Source organism: Cnephaeus nilssonii, assembly GCF_951640355.1.
Source record: "Cnephaeus nilssonii genome assembly, chromosome: 17".
NCBI classification, from domain to species: domain Eukaryota; kingdom Metazoa; phylum Chordata; class Mammalia; order Chiroptera; family Vespertilionidae; genus Cnephaeus; species Cnephaeus nilssonii.
In genome coordinates this window covers 6,778,853-6,803,105 of record NC_137088.1, presented here as the reverse complement: position 1 = coordinate 6,803,105, position 24,253 = coordinate 6,778,853, and the positions used below count along the sequence as shown (strand labels likewise).

The window sequence follows — 24,253 nt, the reverse complement described above, 5'->3', positions numbered from 1 at the left end:
CTGCATTAGAAGCTTGCAGGGTAATTCTGCAGGATGCAAAATAGACTCTGGCCCAGTAACTGATACCTAGCGCTTCTGTCTCAAACAAGAGATTGACAATCAGTAGCTGACTTTAGTGAAGTGCACTGACTTGTATTTAAGTCATCTTGGGTAAGAGCACATTCATAAACTTACATATAGAAACAAGGCTTGGAGTGCAGCAGTCAGGAGGAGCTTTGGCAAGTCTGCCAGGCCCAGAGCCCCTTCTGGAAACCATCATGTCTATAGCTCATATGTAAGGGCAGTCCCATGGAGACCATAGGATCCAGGCAACCTGGACAAAGCTTAGAGAACAAGGCATGGACCCATCTCCCGCGCAGCCCAGCAGCTACACTGCAAAACTTGGAGCTGACTGCACTAGGCTTCTTAACTCACGTGAAAATGGGGCTGCAAAGGGTTCAAGAGCTCTAAAAATCCAGGGATTACGACAAGAATATACTCATTACTTCTAATCTTCTCACCTACTGCACAAACTAAATATGATTCCCACTTTGCAGATGAGCTAACTGAGGACCAGGATGAAGTCCTCTCCTCCAGGCCACTCAATACATTAACACTGAGTGCCTTCTACACATTAACTGAGAGCCTCTCTTCTGGCTCTGAAAAATGAAATGAAATAAATGGTGCTTAGTTTTCACTTTTTATCTACATTGATGAAAGATCGTTTTTCAAAACTGGGGTTATTATACGTACAATTTAGTATTTTAAGGATTTAAAATTAGTCCACCGTTTATAACAGATACAGCTTTGTTCAATCGGTATAGGCAGCAGTACACGAAGTGGGGGGGATTTCTGTTGTATGAAACTTTGGTAAAGCCATTAGGTCAATGCCCACGCGAAGCTGCGTACCTGGGTGCCGTCTCTGTTCAGCAGCAACGCTTTTACATTATCCGTGTGCCCTTTAAGCTTCATTAGTTTTGCACATGTTCTTGGGTCCCATACCCTTAATACCTGCAAATTTTAACAAAATATTACACAAACTGAGTGTATCCACGATCAAATTTCAGTAATAGATGACTTCTATAAATCAATGACAGCCACTAAATTCTGAGAAAGAAACGCTGCTCCTGCCAACGGACACTGTCTAAGGCCCCTTCTCAAGGGGGAGGAAGCCTCTTTAACGTCAAAAATGAACAGCCTTTCCCACCCGCCCACACCCCCGTTACCACACACGACAGTAATTACAGTTATGCTTATTTGTCCAGATAAAACCTTTCTTTTAGCATTCCACCAGGCAAAACCACTGTCCATATGTTTAGTAATGACACAGATCAAATTATTTTGGTTTCTTTGTTTTCTAGAGTTAAGATACACCCTTTAAGCTCCCCCTTACCTTCTCAGTGGACCCTGATACAATGATTGTTCCCAGTTGATTCATGGCCAGGCTATAAATGGAATCTTTGTTCCCACTTAAAGACGAAGCTATTAAGGATAAAAGGAGCTACATGTTAACAAAATTACCAGATGTTTAGTAGCTAGTCAGCAAAAATTGCAAGTTTAATTATTCAATTTTAAAAAATCTTATCTTTATGAGTGCTCTAAAGAAATCTATCTATAACAGAGATATCAAGTTTCACCTCTTTTCTGGATTTGAGTATACACAAATGTTCAATAAATATTTGCTAAATTGAACTGCACTGCCATTTAAAACCTATCCACATAAATAATAGATTTTCCAAGATATTCATGTGCCACCAATATATATGAAAAACATGTCCAAACTCACTATTTTCAAATAAACAAAAATACTTTTTTCACCAAATCAGATTAAAAAGAAAACAACAAGGTAATGTTCAATTATCAGAAAACACAGTAAAACGGCACTCTCATACATTGCTTGTGGGAGGACCATTTGGTACAACTCTTCTGGAAGGAAACTAGGCAACATGTAGCAAGAATCATGTTCATGCCCTTTGATCCAGAACAAAGTATCACTGAAGTGGAAAAAAAAAAAGCATATACAACTATATAGTATGATCCTAATTTTACAATAAAGAATAATATATGTGAAGTATTTAGAAAAGTAACTACTTGTAGAAGTGCTCAATAAATATTAGCTATTAGTATAATTTCTATAATCACAATAAACTTATGTGAGGTCCTCTCTAAACTATTCTAAGCCAAGACATATCTGTCGCAGAATCTGTAACCACTAAGCCTAGTCTCTGACCTTGAGACCATCCTGCTGTTTTGCCTTGTTCCATCTTGTTAGTGTCTCTTTGAGGCAGGCCTTACATCCTCAAAGAGGTAAATGGATCATGATAACCTCAGCAGGGACCAGCTACTGAAGCACTGAGATAGTGTACAGGTGAAAAATCAAGAACAAGGGGAGAACAGTGTTTAGACCTTCACATATCTCTCCGGGGGCGGGGGGGGGGGGGGGGGGGGGAGAGGGGGCAGGAAGGGGAAGCAAAACAATATTAAAAAAACTATAAACCAGCCTCCCAACTTGCCCCTCTTGGCACATACTAGGTTGTATTAGAACTGCCCGGGCTATGTCAGTGTGAGTGTCCACAGTCATGACAAATTGAATCTATAATACAGGGATCTAGAGAGTTCAAACCCACGTCCTGAACACAGACCTTCCAGGCCAGCTTGGCCCAAAAACGTGCTCCTTAGAGTCCCTTCTGGCACCTGGCCTACTGGACTCTAGTAGGCTGGGCCAAGCATGAGGCTGAGTTTCAAGTTTAGACTTGGATGGGTCTGACCTGGTCACCTGAGATCTCTTAGTTGAAGAGGCATCCATGCTATTTACCTGCTGTGAACGTTCTGAATTGCCCTTCGCAACACCCTAGCCTTGCCGAACTCTTTTGGAATTGGCTGGATTCTTTGGGCTGCTCTAAAAAGGTCCTGCAAATTCGCCCTGACAACCTTTTCTTTCTTTGCTTTGGGTATTTTCCATCTGGGCCATGAACTCAAAGGTTCTTACTACACAGTAACACTTTTGAAAGTCAGAAACTGCCTACTTTGTCAGGTGGTTACCACCTCCATCAACAGTGTCTGCTGAGTGTGTGGCTTTGGGCAGGCGATGCTGTGGGAGATACAAAGTAGTAGTAAGACAGACTCTCCTGGCTGCAGGAGCTCACACTTCAGCTGGGGACCTAAGACATGCACATGTACAGCTGACACCTGGGGAAGTTACCACTTTAGACTGAGGAACCAGCTCCTTGTCCAAGCATACTCTTGGGAGCTAGAACGCTGGAGGTAGAAGCACTCTCTAGATATGAACCACTGTCTCAATGCAAACTTATCAAAGATATTTTATAAACCATTCTTTTTTAATGTCAACTTGGAGCACTTTCAAAGACATTTTTTTCAAACACCTTACTTGTGACAGTGTTATTTGAGGCAGTCAATGCTGTTAGAGTATTCACATCCCAAAGGAATATTTGTCTGTCCAACCCAGCCGATGCTACCAGTTCTTTATCCTTGGCATATGCTAAGGCCTTTACATAATCCTGTAACAGAACACACGTACTATGATCTACATTGTAGATCAATAAGAAATGAGCCACTTAAAGTACTGAGACCCCAATATTACAATAAAGACACTGAAAATTGAAATGTTATGTTAGCTCTTTTACCTTGTGTGTCCTTAATGTTGACATACAAAATCCCTTATGTGCATTCCATACTTTTACTGTCGTGTCAGAAGAAGCAGATATTACTAGAAGATGCAAAGAATTAACAAACACCTTAGTGATATATACTTCAATATTTATAATATTCCTACTATTAATTCAAACATCTGTTCATGTTTATACACACATATAGTACATTTATAATCTAAAAGCTTTTTCTAGCCCTAGCTGGTTTGGCTCAGTGGATAGAGCGTTGGCCTGTGGACTGAGGGGTCCCAGGTTTGATTCCGGTCAAGGGCACATGCCAGGGTTGCGGGCTCGATCCACAGTGTGGGTCGTGCAGGAGGTAGCCGATCAATGATTCTCTCTCATCATTGATGTTTCTGTCTCTCTCTCCCTCTCCCATCCTCTCTGAAATCAATAAAAATTAAATATATATATATTTAAAAGCTTTTTCTAGAACCTATTGTATTCTGCCTCAAAATTTTATTTTTTTAATAGCTAAGGCAAACATTTTTTAAAGTTCCAGTTGAACTAATTTGATTGGGAAAATTTTTCTAACACAGACTGAAAAACCAAGAAATGGATCCTACCATAATAAGAACAGAAAGAGATATTAATAAGGTTAAAAGGAGATACATATTATGTGAGTCTATTTATAGATAGTTCAAATGTAGGCAAAATGAATCGATAGTGTTTAGAAGACAGTGGGGCAAGGGACAGTGACTGAAAGGGTGGCCCGGGGCAGGGGACACTTCTGGTAATGTTTCTTATAAGGGTGTTCACTTCACAAACTTGTATTGAGCTGTACTCTCAAGGTGTGTATGCTTTTCTGTATGTATGCTATCTATCTATATATATGTAAAAGCCTAAGCAACCGAACAACCAGTTGACTGGTCACTATGACGCACACTGACCCCCAGGGGGCAGACGCTCAATGCAGGAGCTGCCCCATGGTGGTCAGTGTACTCCCACAGCCAACCTCCTGCAGTGGCCAACCTCCCACGGTCCCTCCCCCCAGCCGGCTGCCCAATCGACCCTGATTGGGGCCAGCCCCACAACCTCCCACGGTCCCTCCTCCCGGATTGGGTGAGACGGCCTGGCCCGATCGACCCCGATTGCTGGCCAGGCCAAGGGACCCCACCCGTGTACGATTTCGTGTACTGGGCCTCTAGTATTTTAATAAAAAGCTTACATGAAAAATGAAAAAAACACATCAAATTAAATTAAAAGTTTCCTGAAGCCCAATATCAGAGAAATACTTACATGTTTTCCCATTACAACAGAGTACAATGTCGTTTACCCAATCGGTATGGTGCTCCATAGATGCTATGTATGGATCTTGCTGAAATTAAAAGAAAAATCACAGGATATCATTAGCTTATCTTAGAGAATGAGCTGTATTACAAACTATAGATATGTTTAGATTCTTCAATTAGTGTGACCCACTGCTCTATGACCTTAAAATCTAGCCCCAAGAGTTGATGCTTCCAGATAACATGTGCATAGAAGTTTTGTTTCAGGACAGTTTTATTACTGATAAAAGCCTAGGTTTCCAGGACAAATGCTTAATTTTTATGCCTAGAGTCAGTGAAGGCAACAGTGCTACAGGAAGGCGTTACTGCAAAGGACAGGACAGGAACCCATCTGCAGGCTGGGGGTGGGAATCAGTGGTGCCGAAGGCTCACAGCAGACAGCAGGGCAGAAACGAGGCGGCCGAGTGGTGAGGAGCCCAGCCTACTGCACAGGGAGATGGACACTTTTGCTTTTAGCTTCCTACTGTGGTTTTTACCTTCTGAATTAAGGTCCTTCAGAGAAGAAATGGAAGCCAAGGGCTAAAGGAGTACTACCCTGGTCACCATTTCAATTCAGTAATTTGAGATTCTTCTATTCCTCTCACTTGGCTTAATTACCAAGCCAAGTATTTAGTTACATCCTACACCCAAGATAGGCAAGTTCAAGACACTTCCTGGCACAGAGAACAGCTCTCGCTCCAAGTCTATTTGAGAAATGACACTATTCAATCTTGTCACAAAACAAAGATCAGAAAAAAAGATATTTAAGGGCAGCATAGGCAGCTTTCTAGATTCTCCCAGGTTAGTTTTTGTGAATGTTTTCCCGCAATTTGTTTGAAATACAGTACTGTTAATTCCCAGAAAGGTGACATTCCAATTAAACTATAAGTTTCAAGAAGCACTTAAAAGCCATGGTTTTCTTACTTTCCATGTTCTGACATTGGGCCACCTCTATTGCCACTGTTGAAAGAATGCAAAGCCCACTAGACCCAAGTCCATTTAAAGAAACATCATCTAGCAAGTGTGCAAAATAGTGGGTCTTTTTGGACTGAACATCAGACTTGCAGAGCTCGCTAGGAGGCCACAGCCTTTAATACTATAAGGATCAGCACCAGGGCTTTGAAGGTAGAAGGGCTCTAACTCCCTGCCACTTAAGAGCGATTTAACCATGGATTTCTGTAAGCCTGTTTTCCATCTATGAACACGAACCCTAACAGCTGCCTTGAAGGAGGATTGTGAGAATCAAGACCATATTGGATATGAAAGTGCTAAGAGTGTCTGGTACATAGCTAGGAGCTCAATAAATGTCTTTTTCCTTCCCCGAATCTGCCTATGTCATTCACAATACGGACATTCAAACAAAATAGAAAAAGAATTCCTTGCAATTTGACTGGGGATTTGTCTTCACATGTGTTTAAATACTGGTCCCTGTTTAAGAAAGCAGGCTTTAAATCTGAAGAAGGGCAGCATGTTCATACTTCATACTTTCACAACAACCTTGAAGAAATCTAATATTTGTTCAAGATTAGTCATAACTGTAAAAGCATAGTCAACCTTTTCTTGATAGCAGTGAAAAGGGTTGCCAAGAAGCTTTTTGGGAACATATTTACAGCAGAAAAATAAATGGTTGGAAGTAATTCCCCCACCAGACAAATCTCTTTATGTCTTTCTTATCACAGACCTCGTTTTATGGAGTCCCTGCCTTAGCTGAAACACTTCTGAAACTCCCCTAGGGGTGTTTTTCTCAAAGGCTCATAGAATGCTGGTTGCAAGGTAGTTATAGAGTGTACCAAATAACTCAGTGCTCAGAGATTACATCTGAAACTCGGAAAGGCCTGCCATTTTAGAGCAAAATTTTCCGAGTATGGATTTCAAGTGTCAACTCAACCCCTGCCTTACCTTGTGCTGATTGACGCTCCATATCCTAATGATGGAATCTCGACCTGCTGTGAAAAGTCGATTGAGGGCTGGGTCCAGCTGCAGTGCATTGACTCCATTTCGATTGTACTTCTCCACTTCATCTCGAATAACATAGGAAACCTGACAAGTGAGTCAACATTTGCTTTTTATGAAGTGACAGAACATGCAGTAAAATGCAGCCTACTAGTGGCAGATCTGAAATTCAAAATCCCATGTTTTCCAATATAAAACTTATTTTTCAATCCAATAAAATTTTTATTTTACTCTATAAAAGAGTGAAGAGCTGAGGAGAGAAGAATGACATTAATACAAGCTACCATAACCGCTTCCTAACTGGCCTCCCACACTCTGTGGTTTGTCTTTAATCCATTTCCCACAAAGCAGCGAACTGGAGTGCTTCACCTCTGCTCAAACACCTCTCCAGGGCCTGCTCTCCTAGACTCCCGGTGTGACCAGGACTCCTCAATACGGCTGCAAGTGTCTTGCTCACCTCTCCTTCACTCATCTTTGCTCACTCTGCCCCTGTTCCTTGCACACACCGTGCCTCCAGAGTGTCACATGTCCTGGAAGGCCTGGAAGGCCTTCCTCCCCTCTCTCTGGCCACTCCTGCTGCAGCCTTTAGGTTTCTGTTTAAATAATGCTTCCTCAAAAAGGTGTTCTCTGACCTGGCAAGCAAATGAGTTTTGGGTTCCTTTAACACAATCAACTTCTCGTTCTGAGCACTTTCCACTATTTTGTTACTGTAGTTAAAGTTCTGTTGGCTTCATGTGAAACTCAAGAGAATCAACCAATTACAATTATGAAAAAGTCAACAAACTGGCTAGCAGCCAAAAGCAAAACTTTTCTAATTTAATGAAATAAACAGTTAAGAAAAGAACAGGAGGTTCGGGGGAAGTGGGGAGATCTATTTACAATAGCAACAAGAATGAATACCTAAAATAACTAATAGAACAGAACAATGCACATAAAAGAAAAACTTGAATAAAGGAGGTGCCATATTATGGCACAGGAAGATTCAAAATTAACAACTGTTTCCTAAATTTGTGAATTTAAACCCAACTTTGGCCACAATCACATTGGATTGCTTTCTAGAAGCTGACAAAATATATAGTACTAGAGGCCCGGTGCGTGGGGTCCCTTGGCCTGGCTGCAATCCGGGACCTCTCGGGGGTTATCTGAGAGCTGGTTTCAGCCTGATCCCCGCAGGCCAGGCCGAGGGACCCCACCGGTACACGAATCGGTGCACCAGCCCTTAGTACGCATATAAGATCTTTGGTTAATCTCTCCCCACCCTCCCCTCTCCCCGCTTCCCTCTGAGATTCATCAGTCTGTTCCATGTTTCCATGCCTGTGAGTTGAGCGTCTGCCCCCTGGTGGTCAGTGCACACCATAGCTACCAGTCAAATGGTTGAATGGTCACTTAGACTTTTATATATATAGATAGATAGACTTTTAAGTAACCCCTAAATTTTTCCTAACTTGGAAAGAATATATGTCTATTATAGAAAAGATAATTTTGTGTGTGTGTGTGTGTGTGGAATACCCAATTATTTTAAAAAATGAAAGCATATTCTTTAAAGATCTTAAGAGGTATTATAAAGCTAAACCTACCAGAATTACAATGAAGTACCACAACAGGAATATATATTAAAAAAAAAAATCAATGGAATAAAACAAAATCTGGAAACATTTTTTCTATTATAAATTTTTAATTTTGATGTAAACATGGTGTTTCAGGTCAATGAGGGCATGATAATTATTAAATAATAAATTATCCAGGAACATCTAGTGACTATACTGGGAAAAATTATATATCCTTTTTCCAAATCTTAAACTAAAATGAATTTTCATGTGGACTTAAGGTTGAAATAGAATAATTTACTCATAAAAATACATTAAAAAAGACAGGTGAATATTTACATAGACTACTTTGAGAAGGCTCTGCTAACATGACAAGAAATACAGTAATCTTTACAAAGGAAAAGAGCAATGCTGATCTGACTAAATACAAGTCAAAACCTTTTGCATGTACACCCATGTTCACCGCAACATTCTTCACAAGTGCAAACAGCTCAAATGTCCATCAACTGACAAAGGATAAACAAAATGTGGCATATGCATGCAATGGAATATTTTTCAGCCATAAAAGGAGTGAAGTACTGGCACATATTATAATGTGAATGAATCTTAAAAACATGGTTAAGTGAAACAGGCCAGTTATAAAATGGCTCATATTTTATGGTTCTATTTATTCTCAATGTCCAAAATATGTAAATCCACAGAGACTGAAAGTAGATTAGTGGTTGCCATGAAATTGGAAGAGAGGAAAATGGGGTGACTATTAACGGGTACGGGGTTTCTTTTTGGGCTGATGAAAATGTTCTGGAACTGGGTGATCAATGCACAACTTTATGAATATATTAAAAATCATTGAGTTGTATACTTTAACAGGGTGACTTTATAATATGTGAATTGTATCTCAATAAAGCTGTTACTTTTTAAAAAATGCTTTCTGAAAAGAAGAGTATGAGCAAGGTTAAAGGGCAAACATCTAACTGGGAAAACAATGAAATAAATACACAAGACAAAAGTTTACTCTTGACATACAATGATTCCTTACAACATAGTAACATGTCAAACTCTCCAACAGAAAGAGGAATAAAGATCATGAAGAGGAGACTTTTTTTTTTAAATGGCCAATGAACATAAACAGTCAATGACATGAAAAGGGTCAGAGTTGTATACATAAAGACAACAAGGATGTTGTCTTAACTCAGTCCTTTGGGTACAAGTAACTGTAGCTGAAATCTACTCAAGCCTGCTTAAATTGAGAAAAGAAAAATTTTAACATAAGGATACAAGATATCTAACAGCCCAGGGGCAGGAAATACAGTTATGACTCACAAAAGACATTTAAAAATAAAATCATGACACTTCTCTGCTGAAGCCTTCCAAAGGCTTTTTTTCACTACATTTAAAGTTCAAATTCCTCACATGCTTCCTGCACCTTCACACTCTCCTCAAACTAACTCCCCCCCCACCCCAGCTTCTTTCATGGTAGTCACACCAAACTCCTGTTCCTCAACACATCGAGCTTTCTTCTTCCCTCCCTTCCCATCTACTGTTCCCTATGCCGAGAAGATTCCCCCTCTCCAATCCCCACAGGCACTCTTCTCCAGCTTATATCTTGTCTGGCTCACCTGAACCCTTCTGGTCTTAGCAGAAAAGTCACCTCCTCTCAAAGGCCTTCCCTGATCTCCACCCTCTATCACTTACCCTACTTATTTCTCTCACAGTTCTTACCACACTCCATATTTATCTTTTTTGTGACATCTTCTTCATTCTAATGTTGCAAGAGATCAAGAAACTTGTCTGCCTGGTTCCTCCCACCACTCATTATAGTGTCTGGTATAGAAGGCATTTAATAAATATTTTTTGCATGAATCAGATATTAGAAAACCATCAGGAACCAAGTTGGCTTCAATGTCAATTTCAGTCTCTCTCAATCTCTCTTTCTCTGGGGCTTTATGACCCCTTATCTGCTTTTCTCCACACATTTCCTTTAACAGAGACTATGTAGCATGTAAATCTTAATTTTCAGATTTCTCGAGATTATCTGATTGGTCCAGTGGGGAAGGGTCAGGTCATTTCAGGTAGAAAGTAATTCTTAGCAAACAAGCCTGGGCCACTTCTTCAAAGGTATCTACCACAGATTCGTGATTAAAAATGGCAAAGAATTAGAAGTATCTTAATCGGATAAATTTTGGCACATCCATAAAACAGAATATTATTTAATCATTAAAAATGTTGACGCAGCTGAAACCAGTTTGGCTCAGTGGATAGAGCGTCAGCCTGTGGACTGAGAGGTCCCAGGTTCGATTCTGGTCAAGGGCATGTACCTTGGTTGCGGGCACATCCCCAGTAGGGGGTGTGCAAGAGGCAGCTGATCGATGTTTCTAACTCTCTATCCCTCTCTCTTCCTCTCTGTAAAAAATCAATAAAATATATTAAAAAAAATGTTGACGCAGATCTAGAATGAATGACATGGGAAGACAGCCATGCTATATTTAAGTGAAATGTGTGTGGCCTAACACAGCCGTGTATAATAATCATTACTATAAAAATGTTTCAGAATATTAAATATATATTTAAAAAATACATATACAAGTTTGGAAAAACATACACATAAAAAACTATCCCAAGCAATGGAATAATGGTGACTGTCACTCATGCCTTTTTTTATATGGTATTAACGTTTTACAATAGGCATATATTACTTAGTTTTTTGAATTTATAATTTAATTTTTATCTAACTAATTCTTGCCTATACTCAGAATATGAAATACTGAAAGACTGTAATGAAAAATCACATACCTATTGTCTGTGTAATACTCCCCACACCAGTCTTACTCCCTAGGAGTAACTAATTTCAACTCTTGGTTTCTTCTGGATAGTTACTGCATTTCTTGAAATATTGTGTTTATTCTACAGCTTTCTGGCTTATCCATTTTAGATTCACCTATTTACTCAGCCTATGGTAGATTAGGATGTAACTCTGAATCTACCCCCAATAACTCCTCCCTCTCCTCTTCTGATATAGACATATCGCTATTTTCGGTTGAATAAATAATCAGTGCTCCACTGTTTGACTTTGTAATTGCTATCTGCTGACTAGCTAAGTACTATATTATGAATACATTTCCTTCCTCGGAGAGCTTTTTCTTTTCCCTAGAGTTCTATCTTTCTTCCTTTCTTCAATGGTTTCCTATGCTTTAACTTCAATTTTCTTTAATTGCTGCACCATATTAGATATTACAGCAAGAATCCACCCATCCCCCTTTCCCAGGCTTGCCCCTCAGCACCCTCCACCTTGCACTCAGTCTGGGCTGGCTGCCCTCTCGGTCTGCTGGCACAGCCTCATCTTCAGTGCCTCCCTTTACTGCTTTTCTGGGCTACAGCCATTGTTTCCTGAATTCCAATGTCTCCCTTCTGTTTACTCCCACCCTCTCCAGAGATCCCTTTCATGCCTCAAATCTCTCTGACTTCTGCCAGCTGCAGAAAGTTCTTTGTTTTTAAGGGCTAATATGATTAGATTGGACCCACTTGGATAATCCAGGATAACCCTCTTATTTTAAGGTCTATAACCTTAATTATATCTGAAAAGTCCTTTTTATCAAGTAACATAACATATTCACAGGTTCCAGGGATTAGGGCATGGCATTTTGGTGGTGAGGCATTCTGCCTACTACAGTAACGAAACACTTTTTTTTATGTGAAAACAAATGTGGATATATTATGGAATAAGTACAAAATTCACAATACTTTTAAGAAAAGAAGGGAGATTTTGAAAGCATTTCCGGTTCACAAAGGGGATACTCTGGGCCAGTGGTCGGCAAACGCATTAGTCAACAGAGCCAAATATCAACAAACAGTATAAGGATTGAAATTTCTTTTGAGAGCCAAATTTTTTAAACTTAAACTTCTTCTAACGCCACTTCTTCAAAATAGACTCGCCCAGGCCATGGTATTTTGTGGAAGAGCCACACTCAAGGGGCCAAAGAGCAGCATGTGGCTCACGAGCCGCAGTTTGCCAACCACGGCTCTGGGCTCTTTTCCCAGGCTCCCCTGAGGTGTGTGTGCATTAACTCATCTCCCCTTGGGCACCTCACACACATCTTAATCATGGCATGTTCCAAACCCAGCTCTTGAGAGTCATCCCCAAAATAGCTTTTCCTGTAGTCTTCCTCATTGATGGAGTTCATGGTGACTCCATTTTTCCAGTTGCTCAGGCGCAAAACCTTGGTGCCATCCTTACTTTAATTTCAAGCACTTCTCACGAGCCTGGTGGGTCACTATCACCCAGCATCTGGCCTCCCCACTTTGCCCTGTGCCCACACAGTCTGTTCTGAACACAGAAGCCAGGCCAATCTTATTAAAACACATGCATATCCTGTATGTTCCTCTGCTCAAAACCCATCAATATGTCCCATTGCACTCTAGACCTCTATGCCCTGGTGCTCTACATGGTCTGGTCTGCAGTTACCGCTCTGATTTCATCTCCTGCTCCTCTTCCCCTCACTCACTCCTTGCCAGCCACAAAGGCATCTTCATTCCACCTCAGGACCTTTGCATTTGATATTCTCACTGGAATGCCCGCCCCTTCCCTGGCTATCTCATTTCCTCATTTCTTTTGGATCCTTACTCAGAAGTCAGCCTCTCAGCAAGGCATTCTCTGGCCACTGCAACTAAAATGTCACTTCCTCATCTTCTGCTGCTTATCACTATCTAACTATTGTTTAACCTTTAAAACTTATTTTATCTCAGCCTTTTATTATGAAAAAGTTAAAACACAAAAGTCGAAAGAATTACACAGCAAACATTCATATACCTGCCACATATATCTAGTCTACAATTAACATTTTCTATAGTTGCTTTACTTCATAGCCATCTATTCATTTGATCCATGTTATTTTTCAATGCCTTTCAAGGTAAGTTGCACATCATCAATAACACTTCCCCCTAAATACTTCAGCATGTATATCGTTAACTAGAGTTCATTATTTATTCATGGCTCCTTTTTTTAAAAGGTAAACTTAGAGTGAAATGTACAGATATAAGTGTACATAGATACTTCTGACAAATGAATATACCTCTGTAGTACAAACACCTACTAAGAGACATTGAACATTGCACCACCCTACCAAGTTGCCTCATCCTTGTCCCCAACCTCTATACCCCAACTCCCAATCTAGATCTGATATTTCTCCATAGATTAGCTTTGCCTGTTCTATAATATCCTGTAAATGGAATCACACAGCTCTTTTATATAAGGCTACTTCTAGCTATCAAGCCAACTCAGGCTAAATTTGGCCAAGAAAAACTGGCTAAATATCAATAATTCTCACATCTGTTTTTCCCGCTCAATCTTGTGGACCATGACTCTCTGCTTGAACCTGTATTTTTAGAGTGTTAATTTAAAAAGCATTCTGAAAAGCAGTCTTGCCTGACTTTTCCTACTCAGTGGTTAGTAAAAAAATGCCCTCGGGCCAAACCCTGTTTAGTAAACAAGGTTTTACTGGAACACAGTCACACCTATGCATTCAGGTATTTTCTATGGGTGGTTTCACATTATAATGGCAGAGGTCTGGTTATGACGCAGAATGGCCTCCAAAGTGTAAAATCTTTATTATCTAGCCCTTTGGAGAAATTTTGCAGACCCCTGTTCTAAACTGACATCACAGGGTTTTTTTGTTTTTGTTTGTTTAAGTATATTTTTATTAATTTCAGAGAGTTAAGGGGAGGGAGAGAGAGATAGAAACATCAATGATGATAGATAATCATTGACTGGCCGCCTCCTGCACACCCCGAACTGGGGATCAAGCCCGCAGCCCAGGCATGTGCCCTTTACCGGAATTGAACCTGGGACCCTTCAGTCCGCAGGCCAACGCTTTATCCACTGAGCCAAACCAGCCAGGGCGTCACTCTTCAACTCCGTAATGAAGAGTTACGGAACACTGGTTTTCAACCAGTGGCAATTTTGCCTTCCAGGGGTCATTGGAAAATGTTTAGAATCATTTTTGGTTGTCACAACAGGGAAGGCGCTAACATCTAGTGGGAAGAAGCCAGGAAGATGCAAGACTTACAAAGCATAGGACAACAACTACCCCGCCTAAAGAATTATCCCGCCCAAGATGTCAGTAACACTCACAGTGAAAATCCCTGGTCTAGGATTATATGTCACACTGTCCATAGTTTTCTTTGAAGTGGAGGACAATTATCATTTATACTTTTGTACTGTTTGTGGGTTTTTGCAGTGAACATGCTCTAGTTTCAAAAACACTTCCATAAACAGAAGTTCTCCCTCAGGTTGAGATAAAATCAATCTCTGTGGCTTTTCACATTGGTTCTAGACCTTGGGGGAAAATTCTGAAAGCAGCTAACAAGACTCACTGAATCTTCTGTTCAGCAGACTAGTCTTAGTTCTTTTGAGCGCTCTTCATAGGAAATAGTTTAAAGTCACTTTATTAATCTGATTGCCATATCTCAAACTCTAATTCTGTACTCTGATCAGCGAGAGTGGAATTATCACCTCTCTCATTCTACATGCAATAGCTCATATTCAGCTTATTAAAACACTCAGTTTTTCCACACACACTGCAGATTTATATTTGCCCATTTTATACTTTTATATTGCCTTTAAGTCTAAACACAAGAAACGGAGTGGCCTGATTAGCTCTCCTTACTATCCTAAGGAGTGTACCATTCTAGTGTCTGGAATACTGTTACCATTTTGAGTTACATTATACTCAGAAGCAGACATTCTCCCCACCTGGTTTGCATGCTGGGTTACTTAAATTCTGTCAATGATACACTTAAAAATCACCTAACAGCCCTGGCCAGGTGGCTCAGTTGGTTGGAGTGTGGTCCCAGACACAAAAAGATTTCCGGTTTGGTTCCCCAGTAGGGCACATACCTAAGATGTGGTTTGATCCCCGGTGGGATGGGGCATGTACTGGAGGCAACCCATCAGTTTTTCTCTCACATCGATATTTCTCTCCCCCCCCCCCCTTTCTCTAAAATCAATAAAAATATATCCTTGGGTAAGGATTAAAAAAGTTTTTTTAAATCACCTTACAGGGTAAGCTATTTTAGATCTTTATTCATTTCACTCAATTCAACATCTACTGAATGCCTGGCTACTGTACTCATCAATGAGATCAATAAAACAAAGAAGTGAACTGTCCAGAGGACTTTATGGCTTACAGCAACTTGCTGGGGTTACCTTACTGAAGGAACACTCACTGATTTCAACCTACATATCATGCTGTTTCATAAAGAAAGTCTGGGTGTTTCTTATTCCTCTACTCTCTCCATTCTTTGCAAACTAAGTGCTCAGTAATGTTTAATGAATTGCAAACGAAGTGCTCAGCAATGTTTAATGAATAAGTGCACCATATCCTCACTACTACGTAAGACATACCTGCAGCAAACACCTGTAGTAAGGCTTTACTCCCTGCATCGCTGAAAAGAGCTAACAGTAACTCTCAAACGTACCCATAAAACAAAAGTAGGTTCACGAAGGCAGAAAGCACACACGGAAGGATAAGATAACTCTTTACCCTTGGCTAACAGATTATAGAAACAGAAACGAAAATTCAAGGATGCACAGTGGAGATGACGAAATGGTGAAGACGAAATTAAATTCCAAAACAGTAAAACTCCTATTTCCCCCACTAACACCAGCCACACTCCCCCGCCGTTTCCACCTCATCAGGCAAAAAGCTCCTGCATAAAAGGCCGCAGGGGGCTCTCACGTGCACAAGCCCCCGCAGAGATCCCGTAGAGCGGTCTGTGCCCCGCCACGCCCCCGCACAGGCCCACTCGCGCCGCGGCCGCCAGCCAGCGGGGAAGCGCCCGGGGGCCTCCGCTCCGACGCGGCTCGGGCAGAGCGCTTACGGACGGGGGAGGCTGGTGGGCGGAGAACGAGCGTCTCCCGACCTCGCAAGCCCAATCCCCTGGGAGAGCGGGGGATCGGCAACCCCGGGCTCCGAGCGGAGCACCAGAGGGTCCCGGGACAGGGCCCAGGAAGCCTGGGTGGGCCGCCCCCAGCCCCCCGCCCCCTCCAGAAGCCGTTAGCGCCGCGGCCCCACCCCTCGCGACCCGCCGCGCCCCGTCCCACTCGCCCCAAGCCGCTACCCCGGCCGATCGCGGCCCGAGGCATCTGCTCGCTGGAGGTGGGCCCCCGGCTGGCAGCCACGTCCGAGAGGTCGAGGAGCCGGGCTCCCATACCTGCACTTTCCTCCGCCCGGCCGTGTTCTGCCGGTGATGGGCCGCCATCTTGCATGTTGACACTCCTACGTCACTTCCGGAAGTGGCTCGGTCCAGGCGGAAGTCGCGCCTCTTCCCCTGGGGCCGAGCGCTGGCGGCGAGGCGAGGGTTAGGCTGGGTGTCGCCGCGGCCGGTGGCCCTGTGGGGAGGCGGAAGTACCGGAAAGTTGTCGCGTGAGTGACATGCTGGAGAGAGCTAGTTTCCGGGCCGAGGGAGCAATCCAGTCCAGTTCTGTGAGCCTCTCCCCTGGCTGTTCCCTCCCCAGTGCCATCTCCAGAGGCCCAAGCGGCCTGAGGGAAGCGCTGAATGAAAGAATTAATAATGCCGGACACGGGCGGCTCGGACAGAAACCCTCCCCCCAAATTTCCCTAGGCAGCCAAGGGAACCCGCAGATGTGCCATGACACCCCATAAACTGGCTTCAAAAAGGAGGAGACTGCAAAGGAGGCGGCCCCCATCTTCAGGAGGAGCCAAGTATTGGTTTAACTACGAGGTAAAAGGATAGTAGGAAGGTGAAAAAATACACACTGCCCAAACGTGTTCTCCGGGACAGCTTCGTCAGTTGCAGGCGCTGAAGGAGTTGGGCTCGCTCTGGAACCTGGTTTAAATCATCTCATCCTGAGAGGCCCTGGTGGGTGAAGGTTTGACTTGGAGTGTTCCTGACACGTCTAGGTGCCCGGGACACGCAGACTCTGGTGAAAGTGAATCCTTGGGCACCACACTGCCCCACACAGCAGCCACTAGGCACCGGTGGCCAGCGCGCACTTGAAACATGGCCAGCTCCAATTGGGATATGTAACTAAAATGCCCCCCAAATTTCGGAAACTTAGTACAAAGAAAAGGATGCAGAGTATCTCAAGAATTTTCATCCTGGTTACATGTGGAAATGATAATGTTTTGGATATACTGGGTTAAATAAAATAAAGACCATCATTTTTTCCTTTTTATAACGTGGCTATTCGTATAATTAAAGTTTCATATGTATTCACTTTTGTTTTTTGTATAGTGCTAGGATAGATATAATGCTTAGGAAAGTTCTTGTCTAGACAAATGTTTTTTTAAATTAATACATGCAAATTAGAAGAGTAGAAACGAATGGCAGAAAGCTTCGTAAGCAAAACTGGCAGTGATAACTTATAGGTAAATTACCTGTACTGCATTTTATTACAGACACATTATTCATTTATTCAAATATTATTTAGCACCTATTTAGTATCAGGCACTGTATTAGGTGCAGGGAATCAGTGTTAAGTGCACATAGTTATAGAACTTAGAATCCTGGGTAAGATAGGAATTAAACATATAAATGGATATGGAGATAATTACAGTGAAGAAAGATGGTTATAAGACAGGAAATGATCCTTGAGTCAAGATCTGAGGATGGCGTTAACTAGGCAAGGAGAGGGAACAGTCAGCAAAGATCTTGTGGCAGGAGGGAGCTTGGAACATTCCAGGAATTAGGGACCAAGGTTTAGAGTACAGAGAACAAGAGGAAAGAGTGTATACAGAGGCCATACCTAGCAGGATCTTTTATATCAGTGGGAAGCTACTGAAAAGCTTTAAGCAGGGAAGGGACATAATCTGCATTTTAAAAGATTATTTGAAAAATACCTATTGGCTACCCATGATGTGCCAGGCACCAAGTTACTCAGGACAATATGCTCATACCTGCCAGAAATGGATTGTTAGGTGGTTGTGCTCTCACTTGGGACCTGAAGAACATTAAAGTTGTGAAGTCTGTTTAATGGGCAGAATTCCTGCAGTATGTCTTGAAGTTCACGTTGCCTGAAAGGAGAAATGGCCTTTGGAAGTAATTCATGATCAAAGACTAATTGGCCAGTTAGTCAAGGACATGGAAAGAATAAGAATGGAGAACTGGTGATAAGGCATACTCAGGAAGGGATGTTCTGGACCTTGCAGAATAAATCTGAAGAACAATATGGATGACATGAACCACTGTGTGGATGAAACTCAGCCCCTATCTCAGGCTCAGTGGTTGCTCAGTGGAATTATGAAAAAAAAAATGGCAATGATAGACAGGATTGAGCTATGCTTGGGATCACCAAGCCATTGCTGAATGTTGAGGTTGCCAGCAGCAGTGACCAGTCCTCTGCTGGTGATATACCCCATGCTCCAGGAGGATCAGCCAACCACTTGGAGGCAAGTTGATTCCATTGGCCCTTACCAGTCATTGAGGGAAGAGTTATCTGTCCTCTCTGAAACACATTTATTGTAGATTGAGATTTGCTTTCCCTGCTTGCTGTGCTTCTGTCAGCACCACCATCTGGGGACTTACAGAATGCTGCATAGCCTGTTGTTGTGTCTGACGCCATAATGCTTCTGACCAAGAAACTCACTCTGTAATGAAAGAAGCAGTACAATGGGCTAATGTCCATAGAATTCATTGGTCTAATTGTATATTATGTCACCAAGAAGTACCCGGTCTTATTGAAGCCTTAGTTATGGTGCCTTCTGGGAGATAACCCTATTTGATGTGACTTTTAGGATGCAGTATATGCTTTGAACTAGTGTCCAATATTTGGCACTCTTTCTTCCTGTTCCTATATTGCTCTTTAACCACCCCAAAAACTTAGTGGTTTAAAACAACTACAAAATATGCTTTGCTTGCAAATCTGTAATTTGTGCAGGGCTCAGTGGGGACAGCTTAGCTGTGTTCTACTTTTCCCGTGATTCAGTTGGGGCAGCTGAAAATTGGGGGACTGAAATCATCTAATGGACACTCACTCCTTCACTGTCTGGTGACTGATGCTGAATCTGCACCATGACACCTACTCATGGCCTTTACAGAGTGCTGTTAGGTTCCTTACAACATAGTAGCTGGGTTCCAAGCGCAGGCACCCCAAAAAAGAGAAATTCGGGTGGACACTAATTAATGCCTTTTCTAAACTACCAGTGGAAGTTCTGCAGCATCACTTCAAACTACATTTAGTTCATTAGGACTTATTAAAGGTGGTTATATCTAAGCAGATTTCTTTTTTATGGTAGAAGTGTCAAAAGAATTTGTGGATATGTTTTTAAAACCACCACAGTTCCATAAGCAAAATTTGATGGATTTAGGAACAAAGAAATATACCTAGTGACCCCCACGTAGAGTTTTTTTTAAAAAAAACTGCCATTCTTTGAGACTGGCCTTGCTGGTTTAGAGGTTAATTTCAATGAAGAAAGATGGGTATAAGACAGGTAATGATCCTTGAGTCAAGATCTGAGGAGTTAACTAGGCAAGGAGAGGGAACGGTGTGAGCAAAGATCTTGTGGCAGGAGGAAATGTGGAACATTTATATTCTAAAGAAAGGAATTCTTTTTTTTTTAAAAAAAATATATTTTATTGATTTTCCACAGAGAGGAAGAGAGAGGGATAGAGAGTTAGAAACATCGATGAGAGAGAAACATCGACCAGCTGCCTCCTGCACACCCCCCACTGGGGATGTGCCCGCAACCAAGGTACATGCCCCTGACCGGAATCGAACCCGGGACCCCTGAGTCCGCAGGCCGACGCTCTATCCACTGAGCCAAACCGGTTTCAGCAAGAAAGGAATTCTTCAAACGAAGGCTGAACAGTGGTTCCATTGATTTGGAGCTGAGTCTGCTATCTATTTTGTATGTCTTGTGTCACTGGATAGTCAAGAGAAGGAGAAGAACAAGGTTATGGTATTGGTGGGAGTGATTAACCCTGATAACCAAGCAGAAATAGGTCTGCTGGTTTACATAAACACTCAGATTCCTTAGAAATCAGACCCTCAGATTCCTTAGAAATGAAGGTATTAGTTGAAGGTAAAGGGAACACAGATTGGCTGGTAAAGCAAGGCAGTAAATAATGGAGGTAAAATCCTCATGATCAGGGAAAGATATGAGAGCTGTCATTGCTATTTGTATTTCCTTTATTAATGTACTTGAGGCCTGATGCACGAAATTCACGCATGGGGCTAGGCCCTCGCAGCTGCGGTGGCTTGCCTTGGCTTGCCTCGGCCTTGAAGCCCTGGCTTTGTCTGGAAGGACATCTGGAAGGTCTTGCAGCTGTCTGGTCTAATTAGCATATTTTGCTTTTATTATTATAGATCATGTGTATTTTTATATGTTTTAACCTTTATTTTCTTTCTTTACCTTTTACTTCACTATTGCTTGTGGGGTGTGCTATTGTTGGTAAATTTCGTTATTTAGTCCATAAGTTACAGAGGAATGGATATCACCATGAGGTTCTAAACTTAGAAATGGATGGATGGATGTGGTAACTGATGAAACATTGGATTGACTTCCTCAGAGGGTGACAGTGAGTACACCTTTGATTATGAAGGATAGTTGCAGTATTCTAAGTGACAATTTTAATTGACATATAAACATTGAAAGCAGTGGTTATATTGGTGTTGGGCAGCTAAAGGGATGACTTCTTTGACATTTTTGTGGTTTTATTTACCGCTGTTCATCATTTGAATTCTCTTTCTGTGTTGGAGGAATTCCCCGCTATGTATCTTGGTGGTGGTGAGCACTGCTTACAGAAAATGAAAAAGACAGTTACTCACTTCTTTTTTTCTAGCCTTCTTACAGCAAGAATGCGTGCATGTGACCTCAGCTTGGTTAATCAAATGACATCTCAACTGTAACTTTATGAGAAACTCTGAGTCAGCACCATTCAGCCAAACTGATCCCAAATTCCTGATCTACAGGAACTGTATGAGATAATAGATGTTTATTGTTTGAAGTGTCCTAATGGTAGGGTAATTTATATGCTGCAATAGAAAACTAATACATCCTCCCTTCTCCACAAGGAGGGGAAATGTCAGAGTACCTTCACAACTCTACGAAGGTATTTTCACCATCAGCCTCATCAAACTCCATTTAATTCTTTGTCTTCTCTTGTGTCACTGCCAGGAGGCTTATCCTGTTGGAATTCCTCTTGGCATTTCCTGCATAGAAAGATTGGCATCTCTATTCAAAATGTAAGAAGGCTTGACACCTATTATATTGTTCTCAGATTTTGAGAACTCTGCTTAATGACAACATGAAAACTTGACATCCTGCCAAAAAAAGAAATGCACACACATATTAAATAAAAATGCAGTAAAATTTAAAAGTAAATATGAAGCCCGACCAATGTGGCTCAGGGGTTGAGCATCCATCTATGAACCAGAGGTCATGGTTCGATTCCCAGTCAGGGCACGTGCCTGGGTTTGGGCTCGATCCCCGGTGTGGGGCAGTAGGCAGCCCATTAATAATTCTCCCTCTCCCTCTCCCCTTTCCCCTCCCCTCTCCCCCACTTTCCCTCCCCCTCCCCCTCCCTTCCCCCTCTCCCCCTTCCGCTCTGAAATTAATAAAAATATATTTTTGAAAAATAAAAGCAAATATGAATTCTAGAGGGTTCTGCTTCCAAATAAACCAGGCTTGTTCTTGTTAAATCTTGCTCTGGAGGTTGGTCCTTCCCTCTGCCAGTTACTTGAGCAAATAATTAACTTAGGTTTCTTTATCTGTAAAGTGGAATAAAAACATTACCTATCTCAAGGTAAATGAAACAATCTTAGCACAGTACCTGGTATGTGGGAAATCAATATATTTTAGGTATTATTTTTAATCATCACCTTGTTCAGGAAACATTGCTAGTGTCATAATTTCCTAGAGCAGGTTGTCTCATAAGTTTTATGTAATATAGGCTTCATCACTTTTTAAAGTTTTCAAACCAGCTTGAAATGTCATGTCTTTGGGTCTTGCCTTCTCCCTTTTTCTCAATATCCTGGAAAAAGATTTGTGATCAAGCCTTTTTACATATTGTCCTCATGCTTTAAATACATGTTTTCTGGCTCCACGATCAGTCTGCTTAGTGAACAAAGGGAAGGTAACCAGGTATGTCCTTGCAGACTTGCTATCACCAGAGTGGGGGGTGGGCATGAATGCTTTAGTGTTCTTTTGTTTTAATTATTTAGAGGAATTAATAGGTTTTAAAAATGTGTTTAAAAACACAAAATCATGTAGAGGCTTGGTATGTAACTACTACTGTCTGCTAGTGATTAATGCATTCAATTGGATACTTTATTTTTTATTTATTTACTAGAGGCCCGATGCATGAATTCGTGCATGGGTGGGGTCCTCAGCCTGGCTGGCGATCATTCGGGGCCGATTGGGGCGGCTGGCTGGGGGGGGGGGAGGAAGGAACAAGGGAGGTTGGCTGTGGGAGTGCACTGACCACCAGGGGGCAGGTCCGGCGTTGAGCGTCTGCCTCTTGGTGGGTGGTCAGTGTGTTGTCATAGCAACCGGTCAACCAGTCATTCGGTTGACTAGTTGTAACGGTCGCTTAGGCTTTTATATATAGAGATTTTAAAAAAATATATTTTTTATTGATTTTAGAGAGGAAGGGAGATAGAAATAGAAACATCAATGATGAGAGAGAATCATTGATTGGCTGCCTTCTGCATGTCTCCCACTGGGGATTGTGCTCACAACCTGGGCATGTGCCCTGACCTGGAATTGAACCGTGACCTTCTGGTTCATAGGTCGATGCTCAACCACTGAGCCACACCAGCTGGGCTCAATTAGATACTTTAAAGATTAATTTTAGCCCTGGCCAGGTAACTCAGTTGGTTAAAGCATTGTCCCGATACACCAAGATTGCGGGTTCGATCTCTGGTCAGGGCACATACAAGACTCAACCAATGTATGTATAAGTAAGTGGAACAACAAATTGATGTTTCTCTCTCTCTCAAAAAAAATCAATAAGTAAAATATTTTTTTAAAAGATCAACTTTAAAAAGAATAGAATCTTAATGCAGAATTGCTAAATAAATAAACTTCTTTGGGCAAGCTGGTCATAATATCAATCAGATTTGTGGAGAAATTGAGAAGCTGCATAATTTCCTTATAACTCTTTAATGGTTCTCTATCAAGAAGGCTGTTATATATAATAGACTACAAGATTATCCTACATAATAAAGGCTACTATGCAAATCAACTGAACTGCGAATGACCTGTTACTATGACACGCATTGACCACCAGGGAGTAGACGCTCAATGCAGGAGCTGCCCCCTGGTGATCAAGTGTGCTCCGCCGCTCAGCCAGAAGCCCTGAGCCAGGCAAATGGCTGGCGAGCGCAGTGGTGGTGGCAGGAGTCTCTCTCGCCTCTGCGGCAGCGCTAAGGATGTCCAACTGACGGCTTAGGCCCGCTCTCCAGGAGTGGGCCTAAGCCGTCAGTTGGGCATCCCTTGAGGGCTCCCAGACTGTGAGATGGTGCAGGCCAGGCTGAGGGAACTCCCCCGAGTGAACGAATTTCATGCACCGGGCCTTTAGTAATTAAATAAGTTTGCATAAATAAAACACTATCATATAAATAAATATAGAGACACAAATCACAGAATGTTTGAGGTGTTTGTTAAAAGTTGTGTGCTATTTTGTCTTGTCAGCAAATCTTCAGGTTTAAATACATTCTTATAAGGCATGGTATTAAATGGTTCATCATTCCACAGTGCATTTATTTTTTAACACAGTGGGAAAAAATAGCCGTTAGTTCTTTTATCTCTTTCTGTCTATATTTTTTACATGTCTATATTTTTTACAGTATTAGAAATACAAACCAGTCTCTTTTCCATTC

The 24,253-nt window shown here is 41.8% G+C and overlaps 1 protein-coding gene across 3 annotated transcripts in view; it reads right to left on the bottom strand.

Annotated features, from left to right (window-relative positions):
* The window catches only part of WDR48 (WD repeat domain 48), a 32,707-nt gene extending 16,020 nt beyond the window's left edge, over nucleotides 1-16,687 (bottom strand). For 2 of the 3 annotated variants that reach the window (XM_079795536.1, XM_079795537.1), the window contains exons 1-7: nucleotides 16,624-16,687; nucleotides 6,815-6,955; nucleotides 4,887-4,965; nucleotides 3,624-3,706; nucleotides 3,368-3,497; nucleotides 1,373-1,461; nucleotides 889-990 (exon numbers count right to left, since the gene is read on the bottom strand). In XM_079795536.1, coding sequence (XP_079651662.1) covers nucleotides 889-990; nucleotides 1,373-1,461; nucleotides 3,368-3,497; nucleotides 3,624-3,706; nucleotides 4,887-4,965; nucleotides 6,815-6,955; nucleotides 16,624-16,671 — 672 coding nt within the window. In that variant the 5' untranslated portion in view covers nucleotides 16,672-16,687. Of the gene's footprint in view, nucleotides 1-888; nucleotides 991-1,372; nucleotides 1,481-3,191; nucleotides 3,275-3,337; nucleotides 3,498-3,623; nucleotides 3,707-4,886; nucleotides 4,966-6,814; nucleotides 6,956-16,623 lie in introns of all 3 variants that reach the window. The other variant, XM_079795538.1, reaches the window with a different exon arrangement.
* Nucleotides 16,688-24,253: the final 7,566 nt, after the last annotated feature.